The sequence below is a fragment of the Tachypleus tridentatus genome, chromosome 4 (genome assembly GCF_004210375.1).
Source record: "Tachypleus tridentatus isolate NWPU-2018 chromosome 4, ASM421037v1, whole genome shotgun sequence".
NCBI classification, from domain to species: Eukaryota; Metazoa; Arthropoda; class Merostomata; order Xiphosura; family Limulidae; genus Tachypleus; species Tachypleus tridentatus.
In genome coordinates, this window is record NC_134828.1 from 35,891,838 (window position 1) to 35,911,866 (window position 20,029).

Genomic DNA, 20,029 nt, shown 5'->3' on the forward strand with positions numbered 1-20,029 from the left:
TACGAATATGCTGGTAGAGTATGATAAATAGCTTTCGTGTAAATGTCATACATATGAATACGTAAATGTCATACATATAAACACATAAATGTCATATACATGAATACGTAAATGTTATACATATAAATACATAAATGTTATTCATATAAATAGAAAAAAAGACGATGTTTGATTTCCACCACCAACTTCTTAAAGAAAGTTATTAATCTCATAACTGTATTTGAACATATATAAGAAATATGAATTTTGCAACCAGTGGGAGACCTGTATACGGTTTATAAGTTTAGATTGCTATAATTCGTGAAGTTAAATGTTTAATACATACCTTAATAACATAAGCAAGAGAAACGTCATCAAAATAAACGTCATAGCTACACCACAACCAATCCAAACAGCCAGTTTAGAAACTTCTTGTGTCACCTGGTTCTGCTGAAAGTGTACAACTTCATATAGAATTACAACCCGACGAAATTAAGAAGACTAAACTTGCCAGACATAATTCTCGCATAATAAGTATTAATAACATAACACAAATTTTCGTACAAAATATTTGTACAAAACCAGAAACATGTGCCACACGAAACAGGATTTTTCAGTTTTTCACAAAGAAAAACATGTAAATATACACACACTGTTTATCCAAAGACATCTTACGTTTATTTTTCAATGAATTATTTCAAACTAAAATTAGAACTTTTTCCCCAAACTTAAAACAATTCCTTTAAAACGGAACAATTATCACAGACAATAATACTTATAAACTTTGCTTTCCTAATTTTATGTATACAGTAGTTATCTGAAATTGATGAATTAACACTACGAAAGTACGGGTTTATTTACATGTGTTACAATTGTATCAATTTCACTAGGAAATGGGAAGCTAACCTCAAATGAAAGGTAGTATCAAACATAAATGACTATAAATTTCATTAAACTTAAAACATAACCCAGAAAAATTGTTAAAATTAATTTTGCGAATTAAATAAGAAATTGTTAATGATTGTGAATAAATTTGCAAGTGTAATATAAATGTGTATATATGTGTGTGTTGTGGTGTCATTTCAATACATGTGCCAGATATGCAATTATAAAACATAAGTCACACGTAAAAATGATTTTACTAAACAACATATAACTTACCAGTTGTAAAAACATAAACCACAATAACATTATATATGGAATGTTAAAAGAACAATTACCTATTACCAATTAAATCTTTTCACTCATTAGATGCTTTTAATTCTGCCGAAGCGTCGATAGAGGGCGTTTTAAAATAATATGTCACAGTTTTATAAGCCTAATAAGGTGTATTATTTTTATAGACGTGAAGAAAAATAGGATAAGATTTCTAAAGCGAATAGCAAGTGATACTATTTAAATAGAAAATGACATGATATAAGCAATTAAAGTAGAAAGTTCAATTTGCAAAATGTGATTCTCTTCCTCCCAATGCACCCATTTTTTAAAACAATTTATCAAATTTCTTCATAATCCTTTAATAAAAGAAAAAACTATTTAGCAAAGTCACTCAGGTTAACGAGTTTTTTTTAACTTAGAACATTTACAATGGTTACACTTAATCGTGCTATCATTTATACGACCAACTTACCTCGGTAGCAGACACTTCCATCAACAAAGCAAAGTTGGTGAGGTGGTTACAAGAACAGACTGTGTGGGTTTTGTTGGTTAAGCTCACCCAACATCCTTCACCTGACCAAAGCCTACAGTTACGAGACAAAACACACAACGATTTAGACATCAGCAAGATAGAGTGATACGAACAAGTAGGTATAGAAAATAAACGGTAAGGTTACAGAATTTACATCGCTATAATTCGGGGTTCGATTGCCCGCAGTGGACCCAGTAGACAGTCCAATACCACTCTGCTCATAAACAAACATTTTCTAAATAGGTTTCAAATGTTTAGATTTTATAAAAAAGAAAACTACAAATGTTCGAACTTGGCCCTATGAAGTAAACCAGTAAGCGCTATTAAACCAATCAAACCAACAATTACCCGAGAAATAGCAAATAAAATATGTAATTATATGCATACATATATATGTGTATAATCTAAAGAGTAACTTCCAGAATGTTCTCTGCAGCAATTTGTTTTGACCTCCCTTTTAAATTGTAGAACCATTTAAATTACACACTCTTTAGTCTTTTGGAAACTGGTTTCGAATTTTCCCTGTTCATCTGGAGAGATTAACATTGAAGATATGAAAAACTAAAACGATTTAGATATATTATATAGGGAATCAAATACGGTGCAAATCAACATGATACTTATCTTTTTAAAAATAAATCTATGTATACATATACATATATAGAAAAAATTAATACTTAAACAGCCAAGCAAAATCAAATCAAAACGAAGGAATGCGTTGAAAACAGAAAAAAAAAAAAAACCGGTGATAAATAACATTTAAATGAAGAAAACAAGATAAGCCCAAACAAAAACAAAATTAAATTAAAGACGCTACATAGATTAAAAGAATTCCCAAGCTAATATAATGTGGGATATAAATTTACCTTAGGTTTAGAGGTGGCTAAAGAACAGGACCCATTACGATTGGGATACACTGGCTATCAATCTTAGCCTCTTTTCGCCAGTATCATGTGAAGAAATTTATAAGAAAAACAAACAAACAACGCGAAGTAAGGTATTACCATTTGGGGGTAGGTAGTTACCTCTGAAGACTTACCTAAACTGATAGTACCTTATTTCGTTTTTTTTTTTCTTCTTTTATTTATTTTACTTTGAATGGCAGTCATTTTCTCACAACTGTTTGCAGGCAGTGAAGGGTGATATGGATGTGGTACGTTATGGGCTTCAACACCCATATCTTGTTTTCTGAACTTCTATTTCTTGTGATGAGTTTTTGTTTATGAATTTCTTTGTTTGAGACTAGGCCCGATACGGCCAGGTGATTAAGGCCCTCGACTCTTAATCCGAGGGTCGCGGGATCGAACCTTCGTCACACCGAACATGCTTGCCCTCTCAGCCGTGGAGGCGTTATAATATGAGGGTCAATCCCACTATTCGTTGATAAAATAATAGCCCAAGAGTTAGCGGTGGGTGGTGATGACTATCTGCTTTCCCTCTAGTCTTATACTGCTAAACTAGGGACGGCTAGCGCAGACAGCACAGGTGTAGCTTTGCGCAAAATTCAAAAGTAAACAAACAATTTAATCCATGTCACCTCCTTGACTTATCATCGTCGTCTTATCGGGTATTTTGGTCGAGAAAAGCCAAGACAGAAATCTACACCAAAAAGTGTGAAAATTTGCACCTGTTGTCAGAATAAGCGGTTCACAAGTACAATAGGGTTATGAACTTTTAAATAAGATGTTACTTCACACAAGTAAGCATAATTACAAATGTATACATTTTGAAATTTCACTCTTTTTCAAAAACGTTTTGTTCACAAAATTATATGCTACTCAAACTTAATTTAATGTGATTTTGTTAACAGTTATTGTTTCGTTTTCTGACTTGACATAATATTAGCATGGCATTCCATTTTCTTTAAAAATTCACATCTTTTTAGCAAGATGCGAGCTTTTCATTTGCTCTAAAATCCACACCTTTAGGGGTACGACTTTGACATAAGAAAATGGCCGTAATGCCAAATAATTCGAAACCAACTTCAGGTGACTAACGCTGATATTTGAACTACTTGTTAGTCATCCTGGCAAGTTATAATAATTAAAATTTTGCTACAAGTCTTTTAAAATTTGTATTTCTTTACTCTCTTAAAATGGCCATAACGTCAAATAACTCGAAACCAGGAGTGGAAAGGCCATTTTCAGGTGTCTTACCCTGATGTTTGAACTTATCTGTTAGTCATTCTGGCGAGTTATGATAATTACAATTATGCTACATAACGTCCTTTACAACTTACATTTCTGTAGTTTTTCTCTTACTGCCGTGGACTAGATATAAAAATTGGTTTAATGATAGTTATGTTTTTAATTTAAAAACATTGTTTTGTTTTACCTTAATTTTCTTTTATGAATTTTAATAATTTTACTTTAATTTTAACTTTGTACTGGATGTTTAGCACAGATAGCCAAGTTGCTTTGCACCATAAAACACCAAACCAGCCAACCAATCTGATCCTGTAAACGATAAACAGCGTGTTTGTTGGAATCATGATCTAACCATGCTTGGTGTCTTTACACTCATGCAAAACTATAGCTTTTAATCATCGTTTTAACATATTTTTCTAGTTTGCTATACTTAATGCGTGTTAATCCAGAGATTAAAACCAATCGTGATCTGATGTCACTCATCGACAGCAGCTAAACATTAGTTAGTCATGCTATAAACCACAGTCAGTGGCTGTGACTGTCATGACAGAGCTAAAATACGAATTTGTTCGTATCTTTATAGTGTGATGTCAATACGCTATTTATTATACTATCCCAACAGAGAACGTTCTAACAGTTACCTACGAAACGTGTTGTATATCTCAAAGTTTTTGTTTAGACTAGATGTGAATAACATATCAGGTGATACTGCCATTGTTCTCTCTCTCACACAACACTTTGTTCTATAACAGCTCTCCACTGTGTTCACCGAGAGAAATTGAATCCCTGATTTTACCATTGTAAATCCGAAGATAACCGCTGTCCAACCGGGGGACTATAAATATAATATACAATTATTGGTTCTAACCAAATAAATACATCTATTTTTTTATACGAACATAATAGTCAGTAATGACTGCAAGTACAGCTGAGAAATAGTATGCAGCACAAAAAAGCAAAAAGAAAAAAACTGTATAGTTGTAATACCAATCTCTAAAAAAAACTGTATAGTTGTAGTACCAATCTCTAAAAAAACTGTATAGTTGTAGTACCAATCTCTAAAAAACTGTATAGTTGTAGTACCAAGTTCTAAAAAAACTGTATAGTTGTAGTACCAATCTCTAAAAAACTGTATAGTTGTAGTACCAATCTCTAAAAAAAACTGTATAGTTGTAGTACCAATCTCTAAAAAACTGTATAGTTGTAGTACCAATCTCTAAAAAAAACTGTATAGTTGTAGTACCAAGTTCTAAAAAAACTGTATAGTTGTAGTACCAATCTCTAAAAAACTGTATAGTTGTAGTACCAATCTCTAAAAAAACTGTATAGTTGTAGTACCAATCTCTAAAAAACTGTATAGTTGTAGTACCAATCTCTAAAAAACTGTATAGTTGTAGTACCAAGTTCTAAAAAAACTGTATAGTTGTAGTACCAATCTCTAAAAAACTGTATAGTTGTAGTACCAATCTCTAAAAAAAACTGTATAGTTGTAGTACCAATCTCTAAAAAACTGTATAGTTGTAGTACCAATCTCTAAAAAAACTGTATAGTTGTAGTACCAATCTCTAAAAAACTGTATAGTTGTAGTACCAATCTCTAAAAAAAACTGTATAGTTGTAGTACCAAGTTCTAAAAAAACTGTATAGTTGTAGTACAATTCTCTAGGTCACTGAAGGGGTGGACAATAAAAATCAATGTTTTAAACAAATAATAAAAAATATCAAAATGAATTAGTTCTCTCTCTTCCTCACCTGTTGTTAAATTCCCAAAATACACATCGTGGATTGGTTACGTTCTCCACCTGAAACGGTATTATCACAATAATCAACTAAGTTTAAATGACTGTTTCTTCCAGATGTAACGACATTACTGTTAAAACAAACGTTCTCGCCCGTTAACTTTAACAATACATTTAAACTTTAACACGTTTTATGTCCAACGTTTCAAAAGTTCATTCCAAACGCTTGAGTCAGTCCTATTAAGAACTTTTTTTCAGTTCGCTGTATTTTTAAACAATCATTTCCATAACAACAGCGTTTGACTAATTTATCAATAAACTAATTTTTTTAAAAATTCTATAATACTTTTAATAGCTAAAAAAAGATTAAATAAACACACCAATGTAAAAATTAAATAAAAAATGCCGTATACGGTTAACATTTCAAGAACATATTTAACTGAGTTTATTTAAAACAAACTTAACATTCACTCAACTCATATTATCGAAGTGCACCTAATCACACTCCTGTACACCTTTACTTACGTAGATACATGTCACTGCTTTAAACTGTGTTAGCCACAGAATTACTATTTCTTCTATCTCTCTATATAATAACTTCTATATTTCAATTCTTTTCTTAACACATTTTTCACTCGTGAATTCTGACCAAGTATTAGAAGCGTTATGACCATGTAAGCCTAAAGTAGCTTAGTTATTAGCTTGTCAGAATAAGATTTGGAAGTTCTCCAGTTTTAACCGCAGGATGGTGCTGTTCACGCTATGCACGATTAGTTGTATGAGCGTTATAAGTGTGACAGTCGGTCCCCTATTCGGTTGGGAGCAGCCTCATAGTAAATGCAAGATGCTAATGACTGATTGCTATTCCTCAGCTAAAGATTCTGAGCTAGAGATAGCTAGCTACCCCTAAGCCTTAGTGGTCTCTGACCTGCCCGTTCAGCTCATGTGTCATACAAAACGTAGCTAAAGTTGAAAACATTAATTCCAATCCCGATAAGACTTTCGTGTTTTTATTTTAAATGTTTTGACTTTTGTAATTAAGATTAACTGGATTCTAGCAACGTTTTATTTTCTTTTATCAAACCAGTTCTAACATCAGAATCGTTGTTTATGCGGCAAATAAGACTATTCTTATAAATTTATTTTCATCTTATATTTAAAAGCCAGGTGGTTAAAGTACTCGACTCGTAATCTGACGGTCACGGGTTCGAATCCCCGTAATCCCAAACATCCTCGCCTTTTCAGCCGTGAAGGCGTCATAATTTGACAGTCGATCCTACTGTTCGTCGGTAAAATAGTAAGCTCAAGAGTTGGCGGTGGGTGGTGATGACTAGCTGCCTTCCCTCTAGTCTTACACTGCTAAATTAGGGACAGCTAGTGCAGATAGCCATCGTGTAGCTTTGCGCGAAATTCAAAACAAACCAAACTTATATTTAACCAGTTTTTAAGTTAGATCACACAGCCTTTCGTTCTTCTTTTCAATTTCCTTTTTATTTTGCGATTTTGTAACTGTAACAATGAGGATTATATTTTATAGCTTAAAAATTTAAAAATTACATTTAAAGATAAAAATCATCACCAGCTATTTATTTTAGTTAAACAAAACATTAATAGTTCCACTGTTATATATTTTTTGAACAAAATCCTAACATTTCTATCATTCAGTTGACCTATGTGCTTCTAACTTTACTGATACTTCTTTTTATTTACAAAATTCTAACATTTCTGTAGTTCAACATATCTCGAATTATAATGTTAATAGTTTACTTTCTTTTCTCCTAATCTATTTAGCTATTTCACATTCCATATATCTGAGTTTTGTAATAAGTGGCAACTTATTTATTTATTTTTATGTGTATTGAGTCCCATGTTTCTGCACATATAGATATATTTTGATGAAGTTGAATGAAAGTAGAATGACATTGGCCTCATAAATCCCAAAGAAATTGAATAAAGACGCGTTAAATTCGAGGCAGATTAAATGTATACAAAATAACACGGCTGTCTTTCCTACATCACCACCAACTCTCTACAATAATAGTAAGCAGATTAAAGATTTACTGTATGATTAAGGTTCTCAAAGCTTTTAAATGAGATATACTAAAACACTTGTTAATTATTCAACGTTCCAAACGCCAAGATAACTTCTTTTATTTCTCAAAGTAGCCTAAAGCAATAGACCTTTCTCGAACAAGTTGTTCGTTAAGATTAAGATAACGAGCCGACTTAATCCATTTTAAATGGAAAAGTCCATGAGAACCACTTGTTTAGTTTTATGAAGCAATTAATGTTCACTGCTTCTTTTAAGAGTAATATGTCATGGAATGTAATGATATAAATGAGTACACCCGTCCTGCTTCACAAACGTTTTACTTACTATCGTACTTACTTACGAACTAATTAACTACAATTTTAACTTCGGAATTGTAAAAATAAAACAGAAATAAAACTTAGTTGTTGAACCAGAAATATGACAGACTCTTTGGTTGTTTTTTTATCCTACCTGGATATGTCGAAAGACGATTTTTGCAGGCTGATGAAGACTGGCCAAGCCGTGGCGCCGAATTGACGCTGCTAGGACTCGTGAGTTGATGATGTGCGAGCTGTTGCTGTGTTTACCTACCGAAAGGGGTCGTCCAAATACCCCACGATCAGCTGCTGTCAAGAAGTTTTCTAACTTATTATAAGCTAGAAATACCACGTCCACAACTCCTGAGAAAGAAATTGAAGAGAAAGTTTAGAAAACACAATAGCGCTAATGACATTTTAAAATAAAGAAGTCCTCTACTAGTAAGTCGTGACACAAAACGAACATCGACATGAAATGTGGATAAAATTTTCTTCTGTTAATAAACGCCACTGCAACAAGGTGAAACGAGATTTATACAACAGTGGGTTTTAGCGTCAAGCTGCACAAATGGTTATCTGAACTCTATCAACTGCTGGGATTGATCCCTGAATTTTACAAGAATAATTAAACACTATACATACACGTATGCTTGACAGTTGAACTTACTAACTACATTAAAAAATCAACAACTTGACACCAAATGTAATGAATGAAAGCAACAGTAAACTTAGGTTCTACTATCATATTCATCTTTCCTTCGAGAGCACGTGACGTTCCGACTTACGGTATTTTCTGTTTTCCATCTGTATATACTTCTCACCTTGATTTTGAGTCCAGGACCTTTCACATAAGCAGATGCATTTTCTCCAAACTGAGTTGAACGTTAGACCAGTAACGTTATAGTAAGACAGTTTTAATAACTACTGCCTTACGTCATTAATCTAATTACTGAAAGACAAAAACCTTTCAAGAGGGCTTGATTTTACTTCAAGAAGTTAACATAAACTATAGTGTTTTACCTTACGAGGTTCATATAAACCAGAATGCTTTAACTCACGAAGTTAAGATAAACCGTAATGTTTTACCTCATACTAAAGAGTTTCATCCAGGTTATTATAACACAGAAGTAATACCGAATATTCCAGCACACGAAAACAAAACTTAAATAAAACAAGCAGCCTTACAATGACGCCAATTTTAATCAAATGAGAGTGCAGCAACCACACTAAAAGTAAGTTATCTCACAAAACAAAAACACGAAAAGGTCACACTAAAGGTAAGTTATCTCACAAAAATCAAACACGGAAAGACCACACTATAGGTAAGCCATCTCACAAAAAATAACACAGTAAGGCTATACTAAAGTTATCTGACAAAAAGCAACACAGAAAGACCACAGTAAAGGTGGGTTATCTCACATAAATCAACTCAGAAAGACCACACCAAAGGTAAGTTATCTCACAAACAGTTGGGGATGGTTCGAAATAAAGATTAAGATATAAACATCACTTCCTACTATGACAATAGTAGCATTTCTTACCATGACGACAATGTTATCCCAATCATTTCTCACCACGACAGCAGTGAGATCCGCATGACAAACTTTGGACAAACAAACAGATTAGAGGCCTCTAGGATTTACAGTAGATGTAAAGGCGGAGTGTTCAGTGAAATTGCGTCTTCACCTAAAGCTTGACACACTAGCCACTAGAACACCCGTGGCCACGCATTAATAATACGATTATGAGTTAAAATACGATCCAGTATCGTGCCATCTTTCGTTTATTTATCAAGTTGTGGACTCCACGTATTTCTAAAATTAATAGTTTTTTGTTTGAGTTATTTAGACCTGAAATATCACTCACCGTTTATCGCACTTCCAAGCAATGCTTGTGAAGGTACAGTAACCGATTCGTCCATTCTTTTCCATTCGGACGCCTCTACATCCTCAAGAGTGGGGAATCGAACCTCGGACACCGACCACGTCTGGACTCGCCGAACAGAAACCACTAATAAATACAACAATATTCGAATACTTATGTTACGCTCTATCTTCAATTTCCTGTTGGAATGATAATGTTATTCCACTTCACACCTAAATACTACACTGGTTATCTAACAGTAAATGTGACATAACTGGAAGCATGTGTGTGCTTTGTTATAGTAAAGCCACATCGAACTATCTGCTGAGTTCGACAAGGGGAATCGAACCACTGATTTTAGAGTCGTAAATCCACAGACTTACCGCTGTACCAGCGGGGGACGATACAACTGGAAGCATTTTTTTTTCAATTAGAGATTTTAAAAGAGCAAGAAAATTACACGTTAATTCGAAATAACAATCGCAAGTTAAGAAAACATAAGAACTGCTTTGTAAATTTAAAACGATCAGCCTGTATATGGCTACTTCTGTGCATGTGGAATAAATATCCAAGTCAGAGAACCAGGGTTCAAGTACAGCCATCCTACGTTCTAAATTACTGACAAGAAGCTGCCGCCACATGGGCTTTGTCCGGTTATCTGACCAGAATAACGAAACTGACGCTTACTTTTAAAATCGCGCCAACAGCTGGAAGTGTGGGAGAGTGTTCAGTGTCATCATGTCTCGAGCACCTCGACCCGCAACCCCCTACATTAAACACTGCCCCACGGATGATCGCTCCTGGACAGTATTGGAAGATATATCTTCGTCCCAAGGTGGGACAAAGGCCACATGCACCCCTGGAAAATAGGAATCATGTTTATTTCTTTATTGGTCCAACATGGCCAGATAGTTAGGGCGCTCGACTCGCAATCCGAGGGTCGCGGGTTCGAATCCTCGTCCTATCACTCATGCTTGCTCAGCCATGGAGACATAATAATGTGACAGTCAATGCCAATTGTCATTAGTAAACGAGTAACCCGAGAATTGGTGGTGATGACTAGCTGCTTTCCCTCTCGCCTTACTTTGCTAAATTAGGGTCGCTAGAGCAGATAGTCTTCATGTAGCTTTGGGCGAAATTCAAAACAAACAAATCTTTCATTATTCATTATACTTTAAGCTTTACGTCCCTCCCTCACTGAATAAATTTCTGTGTAGTCCTCAGGTTAAAGAACTTTTTTTTTTTAGTTTTACTTTTAGGTTTTCATTGTGTACGCTGTTTGATATAACTTTAGTAACTGTCTTATTATTCTCTGATATTTATTATAATCACTATTATGAACGTACGTACTTCTTATGTAGTAAGCCTTCTTTTTAACACGTTTTAAAATATTGTGTTTATTTGCTTTAAATTTTTATTATCACATCACAGCTACAGCGTGGCTAACTCCACTAAATTGAGAGCGTAAGAAGAAATTGAATGATTTTGTCCTGTAAAATCTCCCCAAAATTTAGGGTTGCTGGCTAAACTGTTTAACTTACTTTTATTTCCTTTATTTTAGTAATAAATTAAACAATTTAATTTACATTAAACTGCATATGTTGTTTAAATGGAAAAAAAGCAAAAATATTAAATTTCTACATAAAAACATATATTAATTATCATGAATTATAAGTGTTTTATATGATATTGCGTAAAAGTAGAGGTCGCTAATGCTTACATTTTCCTGTTTTCACCACGTAACAAAATCTACTTTCACTATGTAGTTAAAAGTTCAACCTGTCTTTTAGTGTTAATTTCCACAAGCACAGTTTACATTTTCGGAATTTTTGTTTAAATACTTTGAATACTGTAATTATGATCAAGTTTATTAGTAGGCTATATTTTAATTAAACAAATTCAACCAAATTTTCAAATTATTTAGCGAAAAAGAATCGTCAAAATAATGAAGTCTAGTTTCACGTTGATTTTAGAGGGGAGGTGCTGGTGGGGGGAGGTAATTATGCATCATTTTTTTTTACCGTTATTTATTTTCAACCATATTTTCTTGGGGAGGGTAGAAAACTTAGAGTACGAGTTATTTTTTGAAGGTACTTATATGCTTCTTGCAGCTAAACACAAACTAATCAGGCTTAATCACATGTGCACAGGTGAGGGTCAGAGGCCAGATGTTACAAACTCTAACAGAGTGCGTTCACTTAGTATTATGTTTATTTATTTGTTTTTACTTTGTCTGTTTGTTAGTAAGCACAAAGCTATACAATGGGCTCTCTATGCTTTGCCCGCTTCCAGTATCAAAACACTGTTTTTAATGTTATAAGCCTTCAGACTAACCACTGGGTAGAGGATGTTATTATGTATTTCACGCCAGTTATTAACTATTCATCATATACTACACTACTGATTTAATGACAGTTCATTAATAGAGACGTGTAAATAATACATACAGTTTACAGGAATACTGAAAAAACTGTAGATATGCATTTTAGATGTTAAAGAAGTTATTCAAATGCAGTTTGCAAACTGTACAATGGATTAAAGTATTGTTATTCTTAACATCAAATCACCTTGTACTTTGACTTTTCAGACTCTGATTCAGGCTAGCATCCATAATTAACAGATATATCTTGAATACAAATACTTTCATAAACATCTGATTTTTTCGATACAGTATACTTATGCATTTTACTAAACATTGGTCACATGTTATGTAGGATAATTTAGTAAATTTGTAATTATAGTCAATATTTCTTTTCCCATGAACCGACTTATGCACATTCTATTAAAGCAGCTCGTAAATTAGCTCTTAACATCACATATATTTGTAAAACATGAAAGCTTCGTGTCCTTACGTAAGTTATTTTGAATTTTATGAAATTGACTGTTGGTAGGCAAAGATTCAGCTAATAGCCAGCTACTTTCCTCCAGTCCTTGTACTAGCGCAGACGCAGTAGACCTCTGTTCAGGTTCAGGTAAGTCTCGCCAGGAGTCACTGTGATAGTGCTCCAGTAGGTTACTGCTCACTTCCGACATCAGCTGAAACAAAAGACGAAAGCCGTGATGTACTTTAGATACCAACAATATTTATGTATGTCAGGAAGAATGAACTAAGAATTAAAAACAGATATGCTTGTTCTGGTAGAACAAACACAACCATTTAGTATTAACTTAATTTTTACGAGTCTCTTGAGAACTGAAAGATGGTTGATATTTAAAAACGAAACGGAGACCAAGCTTGTATTTACATAATGGCCAAAGGCATAGAGAGAATACTTGTTGTGAAGATACGTTGACTACTATTTTTACAAACCTCCAACATTTCTTGCGTAATCTGAAATCTCTGTTGGTTGGTGGGAGAGCCCTGATAACGTTGTTGAGAATCCGTCACATCCTTAACAGTAGCCGCCATCTTGGCAACCAATCTCTGAACGATTCCGGACACTTGTCGGATATCCCCGCCATAAAGAGGTTTTGTTTTTGTTATTACCGCTAATTCTGTTGCTATGCCGACGATAGATTCTTCCCCTTCAATCTGAAACAGTTATAAGTTTCAGTTCAATTTTCATTCCAATATTGAGGTTAACCTCAAACATATTATAATTGATCTAGACAACACTTACTGAATTTATTGGTTTGTTTAAATTTAATCTGAAACATAAAAAAATACAAAAAACTGTAACTTGCTTCATAAATAGTCATGAGTTCATTGGTTTATTTAAAGATTATTCACTGAGCATATGACTTAGATGCGTCCAGATTAATAAAAACGTTATTTTGAAGGATATGGGATTTATATCACCTAAATTCGACGTTTATGTATGAATGTCTAATTGATGAAATGTCATGAACAAAATGAAAAAACCCCATAACATGGATGAGGTTATTGTTATTCCTAACAAAGATGACTCTATAACGAAAGCTAATCGCCAACTAGAGGGCACTAATTTCTATAGAAAACTATCACGTGATCCTACAACTCAGTTTATTGAGACTATAACTAACTAATAAAAAGGGTTATAGAGTTTTTGTCGTTTTATATCAAGACTTTTTGGACCTACGTATTTTTCTGAGATCATACTTGTTGAAAAGGTTTTATAACATCCTGGTGGTTGGCATAGTCAGGTGATCAGGGCGCTCGACTCGTAATTTAAGGTTTGAATCCCTGTCACACCAAACATGCTCGCCCCTTCAGCCTTGGAGGTTATAATGTTACTAAATCCCACTATTCGTTTGTAAAAGAGTAGCCCACGAGATGGCAATGGGTGGTGATGACTAGCAGCCTTACACTCCCTAAATTAGAGACGGCTAGCACGGATAACCCTCGTGTAGCTTCACGCGAAATTCCAAACAAGCAATAACTTGTGTTACATTACCTTACACTTTTAACGTAAAAAGTCGTTTCGTCTTATTAACCAGAGCCTAATAACTGTTTTTATTTTGTTTTTGTTACATTTTATTCTTATTTGGGGATTTCCCCTCAAGTTTATTAAATCCGTTCGTAAACTGGAGTAAATTTCCTTAATGATGCAGCCAACTTACCCAGAGGGATAGCGCTAATTACTAGCTATCCAAAACCTGTTTACCTCGAAACCATCCCTAAAAATAAAACACATTTAAATAACATATGTAGAAGAATATCTTTCTCATTAAATTTAATTTGTGTTTTGTATCGTTAGAGAAATGTTTGTGTGTGTTTTCTACCATTGTTTATTCAGTTATGTATCATATAAATAATGATGATATCAGATATCACGGTGTATTTGGTTGTTAGGACTCACGCTCTTAGAATTTATGGTCACTGTCGCGATTGTCTGAATTAGAATAGTTGATAAGGTGAACGGTAAAATATTATGGTTATCTTAGATCATTATGAACATATATATATATATGTAGTGGTTAAACTGATATTTCGAGAAATGAGACACAAATATACAATGGTTAAACTAATATTTTCAGAAATGGGACACACATATACGCAGTGGTTAACTTAATATTTCCAGAAATGAGAGACACACACACATACAGATATATAAAGTGGTTAAACTGCGATTCTGAAAGAGAAGGGACTTTATGTTTTGATAAACTCTGTGGTCAGCAACGCGTGGAACAACGAAGGATTTGGCCCCCTGTAACATTTCAAATATTAAATAGTATCCACATTTACATACATTTCCACAAGTACTTTAGAATAACTCAAGGAAAAGCTAAACAGGTCAGCCTGTTTTTATAGTTAACTATAACAGCAGTAAGATGCAGGAAGATCAGGAACGCCTCAAGATGCGGAACGTCGTTACGGATCGTTCCGCTCAGTTTAACTCCGATATAAATATGTGGATTCTAATAATGTTTTAGATCAATATTTCCATAAATCACATATATATTGATTGATTTTGTATAAATCTTCTATGCACATTATAATTGATTATAGGACTAAGATATAAGTTTTATTAAACTTATATTTTATTTGTAGTGTAAAAAATATTCTTATACTTGTATTCTGAACTTTGCACTATAAAATGATTTGCGTATACATTTTTCTTTCTTCTTGATATAAAAATTTAATTTTCCGAACTCTCATTACGATTTAGCTCATTAATTATAAAACTGTGGGAGTCGCTACAATGATAGTTCATGTTTAACTGGGAGGTTTCAAATACATACAGTTCAGTGTGTGGCGACACCACAGTTCTTATTCGTAATAAGAATAAAGCTTTAAAATGTTACAAATTCGAATTGAAGGACATTAATAGAGTCTTCATACAAGTATGACAGCTATGGTAATTAGAAGATTTACCCTGCTATGCAGGTTGTCCACCCAAACAGACTGACATTCGCTCAAATCTGGAAAATCCGGTAACCATCTAACAGGACTGGTTCCGCACTGCCATCTTGCGTAACCTGAGATAAATTGTAAATAATATTTTAAATTAATTCCTGCTGGTGTTTTAATTAAATTCAACGACAGCTAACAGAGTTCCTACAGGTTAATTCATACTTATGTATAAATACAGAAAAAAAAATGAAATGAAAACTATTACTGAAAGAACTAAATAAACAAAAACAAAACTATTTTACATTACTGATACAATGTTTAATTTATATTGCACATATTTTGACTTTTTATTAACATTTTTCAAGTAAATCTACCGAAGAATCATACAATTTAAGAATAAGGATGGCACTAATAAGAATGCTTAAAACTAGTGATAAATATATAACTTAAGTTCGAGTATAGATGGTATTGTGTAGTTTACAGATGACCTAGTTTCAGATGACTGAAAATGGTTCTTCTTTGTAAATAAGCACAATGGACTATCTGTGCTCTGACCACCACGGGTATCGTAACCCGGTTTCTAACAATGTGACTCCAGAGAAATTTTAGACTGGATAGCGTAGGAATCGGGTGTTAAAATAATTCTTTAAACACCTCCATAATTACATATTTGATTAAGTATGAATATTTGTCTTCCTTGGTTATGTTTGTTTTTTCACTTAGAGCAAAGCCATACTGGGCTCTCTGCTGTGTCCATTGAGGGGAATCGAATCTCTGATTTTAACGTTGTAAATCCGAAGACTTACCACTGTCCCAGTGGGAGGCTGTCTTCTTTGGAGTGGTAAATACAACCTCCTATATACCACCGTATTTTGCTTCTGCCTTAGAATATAAATGCTACAAACAGTCCCTAAAACATTGGAAAAAAACAATACTATGCTTCTTTATTAAAATAGGTCCGGCATGGCCAGGTGGGTTAAGGCGTTCGATTCTTAGTCTGAGGGTCGCGGGTTCGAATTCCCGTCGCACGAAACATGCTCGTCCTTTCAACAGGAGGGGCGTTATAATGTAACGGTCAATCTCACTATTCGTTAGTAAAATAGTAGCCCAACAGTTGGCGGTGGGTGGTGATGACTAGCTGCCTTCCCTCTAGTCTTACACTGCTAAATTAGGTACGGCTAGCGCAGATAGCCCTCGTGTAGCTTTGCGCGAAATTCCAAAAAAAAACCAACAACAACAAAAATTCACTAAAATACGGTTGCACTTTGCGATATATAAAGCCAGAATTAACTCGTATCACTGAATTATTCATGGTTAAAACATTTCCTAATGAAGGAAGAGACTATGATATGGCTACAGAATATAACTGTAAATTGTTAAGAAAAATATTCATTTACATTTTAATAATACTATTCTATTTAGAGTACAATAATCGATTTTCTGGAAAACGGGTCTAGGCGTTAATCTGACGTCGTCTAGTCGGTCTGCGGTAAATTTCCAGACTTAAAAAGCTGAGATCAAGGGGCCGAGTCCTTGCTGTGGACATAGCGCAGATAAACAATTGTGCGTAGCTTTGCGCTTAAATAACAATAATAAAACAAGTTAATCTGATTTTAATTGAAATCACTATTTGTTTATCCAAAACTATATCTTCGAAGACATTTTTACCATGTATAAATATGTGTAAAAATATTATTAAACAGTTTCATGTGCAGACAATAAACCCAGCGGACATGCACATTTGAAAAGGTTTTGGTGCTGTAACGACATAATTAGTAACAATAACCATACAAGAGAGGCGTGAGTGAAATTTACACAACTACGTTCATCCAAGAACGCCCAAGTTTTTATGTGACCTTAGGCCTAAGTTTATTGAAATAAAAAAAAAAAGCTATTGTAATGTGTTTAAAGATCCAGCACAACATGAAATGTAGTCGATACATTGATATTAAGAGGTTGGATAACCTCGTTTCAACAGCACAAGAATCACTAAGTATGAATTTGTACGTTTTATTTCCCGTGTTCAATGCGGGAAGAGCCTCGCGCTTCCTGTCCCCTAAAGACACTAAGCCTAAATTACAACGTATTTTCACAAACACCTGCTTCCTTAGTTGATTTTTTACCTCATTTTCAACTTTAGCACCAACACCAGTTGTTGAAAATTAAAATCATTTCTATGTAATTGTAAATCTAATCAGTTATCAAAGCCACTTTTATTTATCAAGACGAACAAATTCCTTCAATAATCTAGTTTTAAGTAACTTTGTGTTGGATTAGTGGAACTTAAAACTATTTAGTCAGTTTACGACTTTAAATAAGTCACCATCTTCTATAACTTCAAAAATTCACAGACACTTTGTTTCTTTATATTGCACACAGACATACATATATTTAAATATATTAGTATTGTTTGTTGTTTCTCCATTTATGTCCCCCAGTTGCACAGCGGTATGCTTGCTAACTTACATCGCTAGAAACAGGGTTTCGATACCTATGGTGGGCAGAGCATAGGTACAAAGTATAGCTTTGTACTTAACTTTAAAACAAATAAGCTCTCCATTAACTATTTCTCAGAGTGGGGATGATCTTCGCCAAAATTGGTATGAATGTATATTAGGCCTATGCAAGAGTACATATCAATTTTCAGGTTTACATTTTGCAGTTTTATGGACGTTTTTGACTACTACTTCGAACCCTGTCGACGGATCTTGATCAAGTTTAGTATGGAGGTTTTACTGAGTCCATGGGAAGATACATGGAAAAATGCGGTTTCCCGTTTTGTGTTTTGCAGATTTTACGAGTGTTTTTGCGTTTCTCAAAACTAGATATAAGGGAAGCAACTTTTCATGCCCTAACATAGATTTTCGTTACTCATGAATTTAAATAATTTATATATATTCGCGTATTCTCAAAAAATAAAATACACAAAAGAACACCACTTGTAAAAAAAAAAAAAGTTTTAGTCAGATATCTACTGCCACAAAAAAGTAATGATCGAGGTGGAATAACAGAAATATCTAAAACAATTATGTAGAATAGGCTTAGTTTATTCTGAAGTTCGCGCAAAACTACACGAGAGCTATCTGCGCTAGCCATTTCCAATTTAGCATTGAAAGACAGTTAGTCATTACTACTCACCGCCAACTCATGGGCTACTCTTTTATGAACGAATAGTGGGATTGATCGTTACATTATAACGGTTTCACGGCTGAAAGGGCAAGCATGTTTGGTGGGACGGGGGTTTGAACCCATCCTCAACCCTGAGATTGCGAATCAAGCGCCCTAGCCTAATTAACAAGCCTGAATCGAGAATAAAATGGTAAAAACAAAAATATAATAAAAATATAAAACAAACATACCCATTGAACCATCGGGACATTTTTCGATAGCTATTTGTCCTTCTCTTGTCCAGTTCCAATGAATGCGTCTCAAGATGGCCGGTGGACAGTACTGTGCAGTATTATATACTGCTGGCGGTGGTGACGGACTTTGATATAGTGTTATGGTTTCTATATTAAATAAATACACAATCAATAGCTTACAACTCAAGATGCTACACCTTTAACCAATTGAAATAAATAAATAAAATGTGTTTTATTATTTGCATCTTTTTCTTCGATGTTGTTTTTTTACCTTACACGACAAGATATTGTACGCAGAACTGATTTGTTTGTTTCAAACATAAAGATGACAGAAATAAGAGAAGAGCTCTATAAAAGAACTAATAGAAAATAAAAATATTAAAAAGAATTGTTTAAATCAGAGGTGTTATTTGGGGAACCGATAGGGGGTGGTTGCTCCTACAAGGTTGAGAAGAATATCTCAATTGACAGTTTATGTAAGACATTTCTAGTCAGTCCGGAACCATATACGCAAAATACACCGTATCGTAGCCTCCACCCCAGCCTAAATTGGGAAGAAGGTACGCGAGTTCAATCTTATTTGTCCCTCCCCCTTTTGTGAAACGACAACTCTGACTCAAATTACGTTGTTGCTTATTATCACTTCAGCTCTTCGTTATTACAGGAAAAATTAAATACACACAAATAATCTTCTGAAGATACCGACTGATTGGACGTTATTGGATAGCTTAAGGATTTTGATAGTAATACACATTCAAACAGGAATCTTTTAAGTAAGTAGTTTACAAGATTGTACACATATAATCTATCGTTTATTTACTAATGAAAAATGTTTGTAGATATGCTTAAACGTATCTATGGTTCACCTTTTATGTACTACAATTTATAAATAATGACATAAAAATAACTTCTAAGGTTGTTTTAATTTAAGCTAAAATGAGAGATGTATAACATGTATGTAGGGGGCAGTGCAGTATGGTTCGATATTAAGGCGCCGAATGAAGTTTACCGAGAGCCAAATATATAAGCGACACTTTCTGGATTGTTTGTTTGTTTTTGAATTTCGCGCAAAGCTACTCGAAAGCTATCTGCACTAGCCGTCTCTAATTTAGCAGTGTAAGACTAGAG

The 20,029-nt window shown here is 33.9% G+C and overlaps 1 protein-coding gene across 6 annotated transcripts in view; it reads right to left on the reverse strand.

Moving 5' to 3' along the window:
* Nucleotides 1-20,029, reverse strand: part of LOC143248835 (latrophilin Cirl-like) — a 185,156-nt gene that overhangs the window by 10,521 nt on the left and 154,606 nt on the right. For 5 of the 6 annotated variants that reach the window (XM_076497664.1, XM_076497661.1, XM_076497662.1 and 2 more), the window contains exons 6-14: nt 18,899-19,048; nt 15,561-15,664; nt 13,077-13,298; nt 12,619-12,802; nt 9,770-9,913; nt 8,058-8,266; nt 5,568-5,617; nt 1,610-1,721; nt 326-429 (exon numbers count right to left, since the gene is read on the reverse strand). In XM_076497664.1, coding sequence (XP_076353779.1) covers nt 326-429; nt 1,610-1,721; nt 5,568-5,617; nt 8,058-8,266; nt 9,770-9,913; nt 12,619-12,802; nt 13,077-13,298; nt 15,561-15,664; nt 18,899-19,048 — 1,279 coding nt within the window. The remainder of the gene's footprint in view (nt 1-325; nt 430-1,609; nt 1,722-5,567; nt 5,618-8,057; nt 8,267-9,769; nt 9,914-12,618; nt 12,803-13,076; nt 13,299-15,560; nt 15,665-18,898; nt 19,049-20,029) is intronic. The other variant, XM_076497665.1, reaches the window with a different exon arrangement.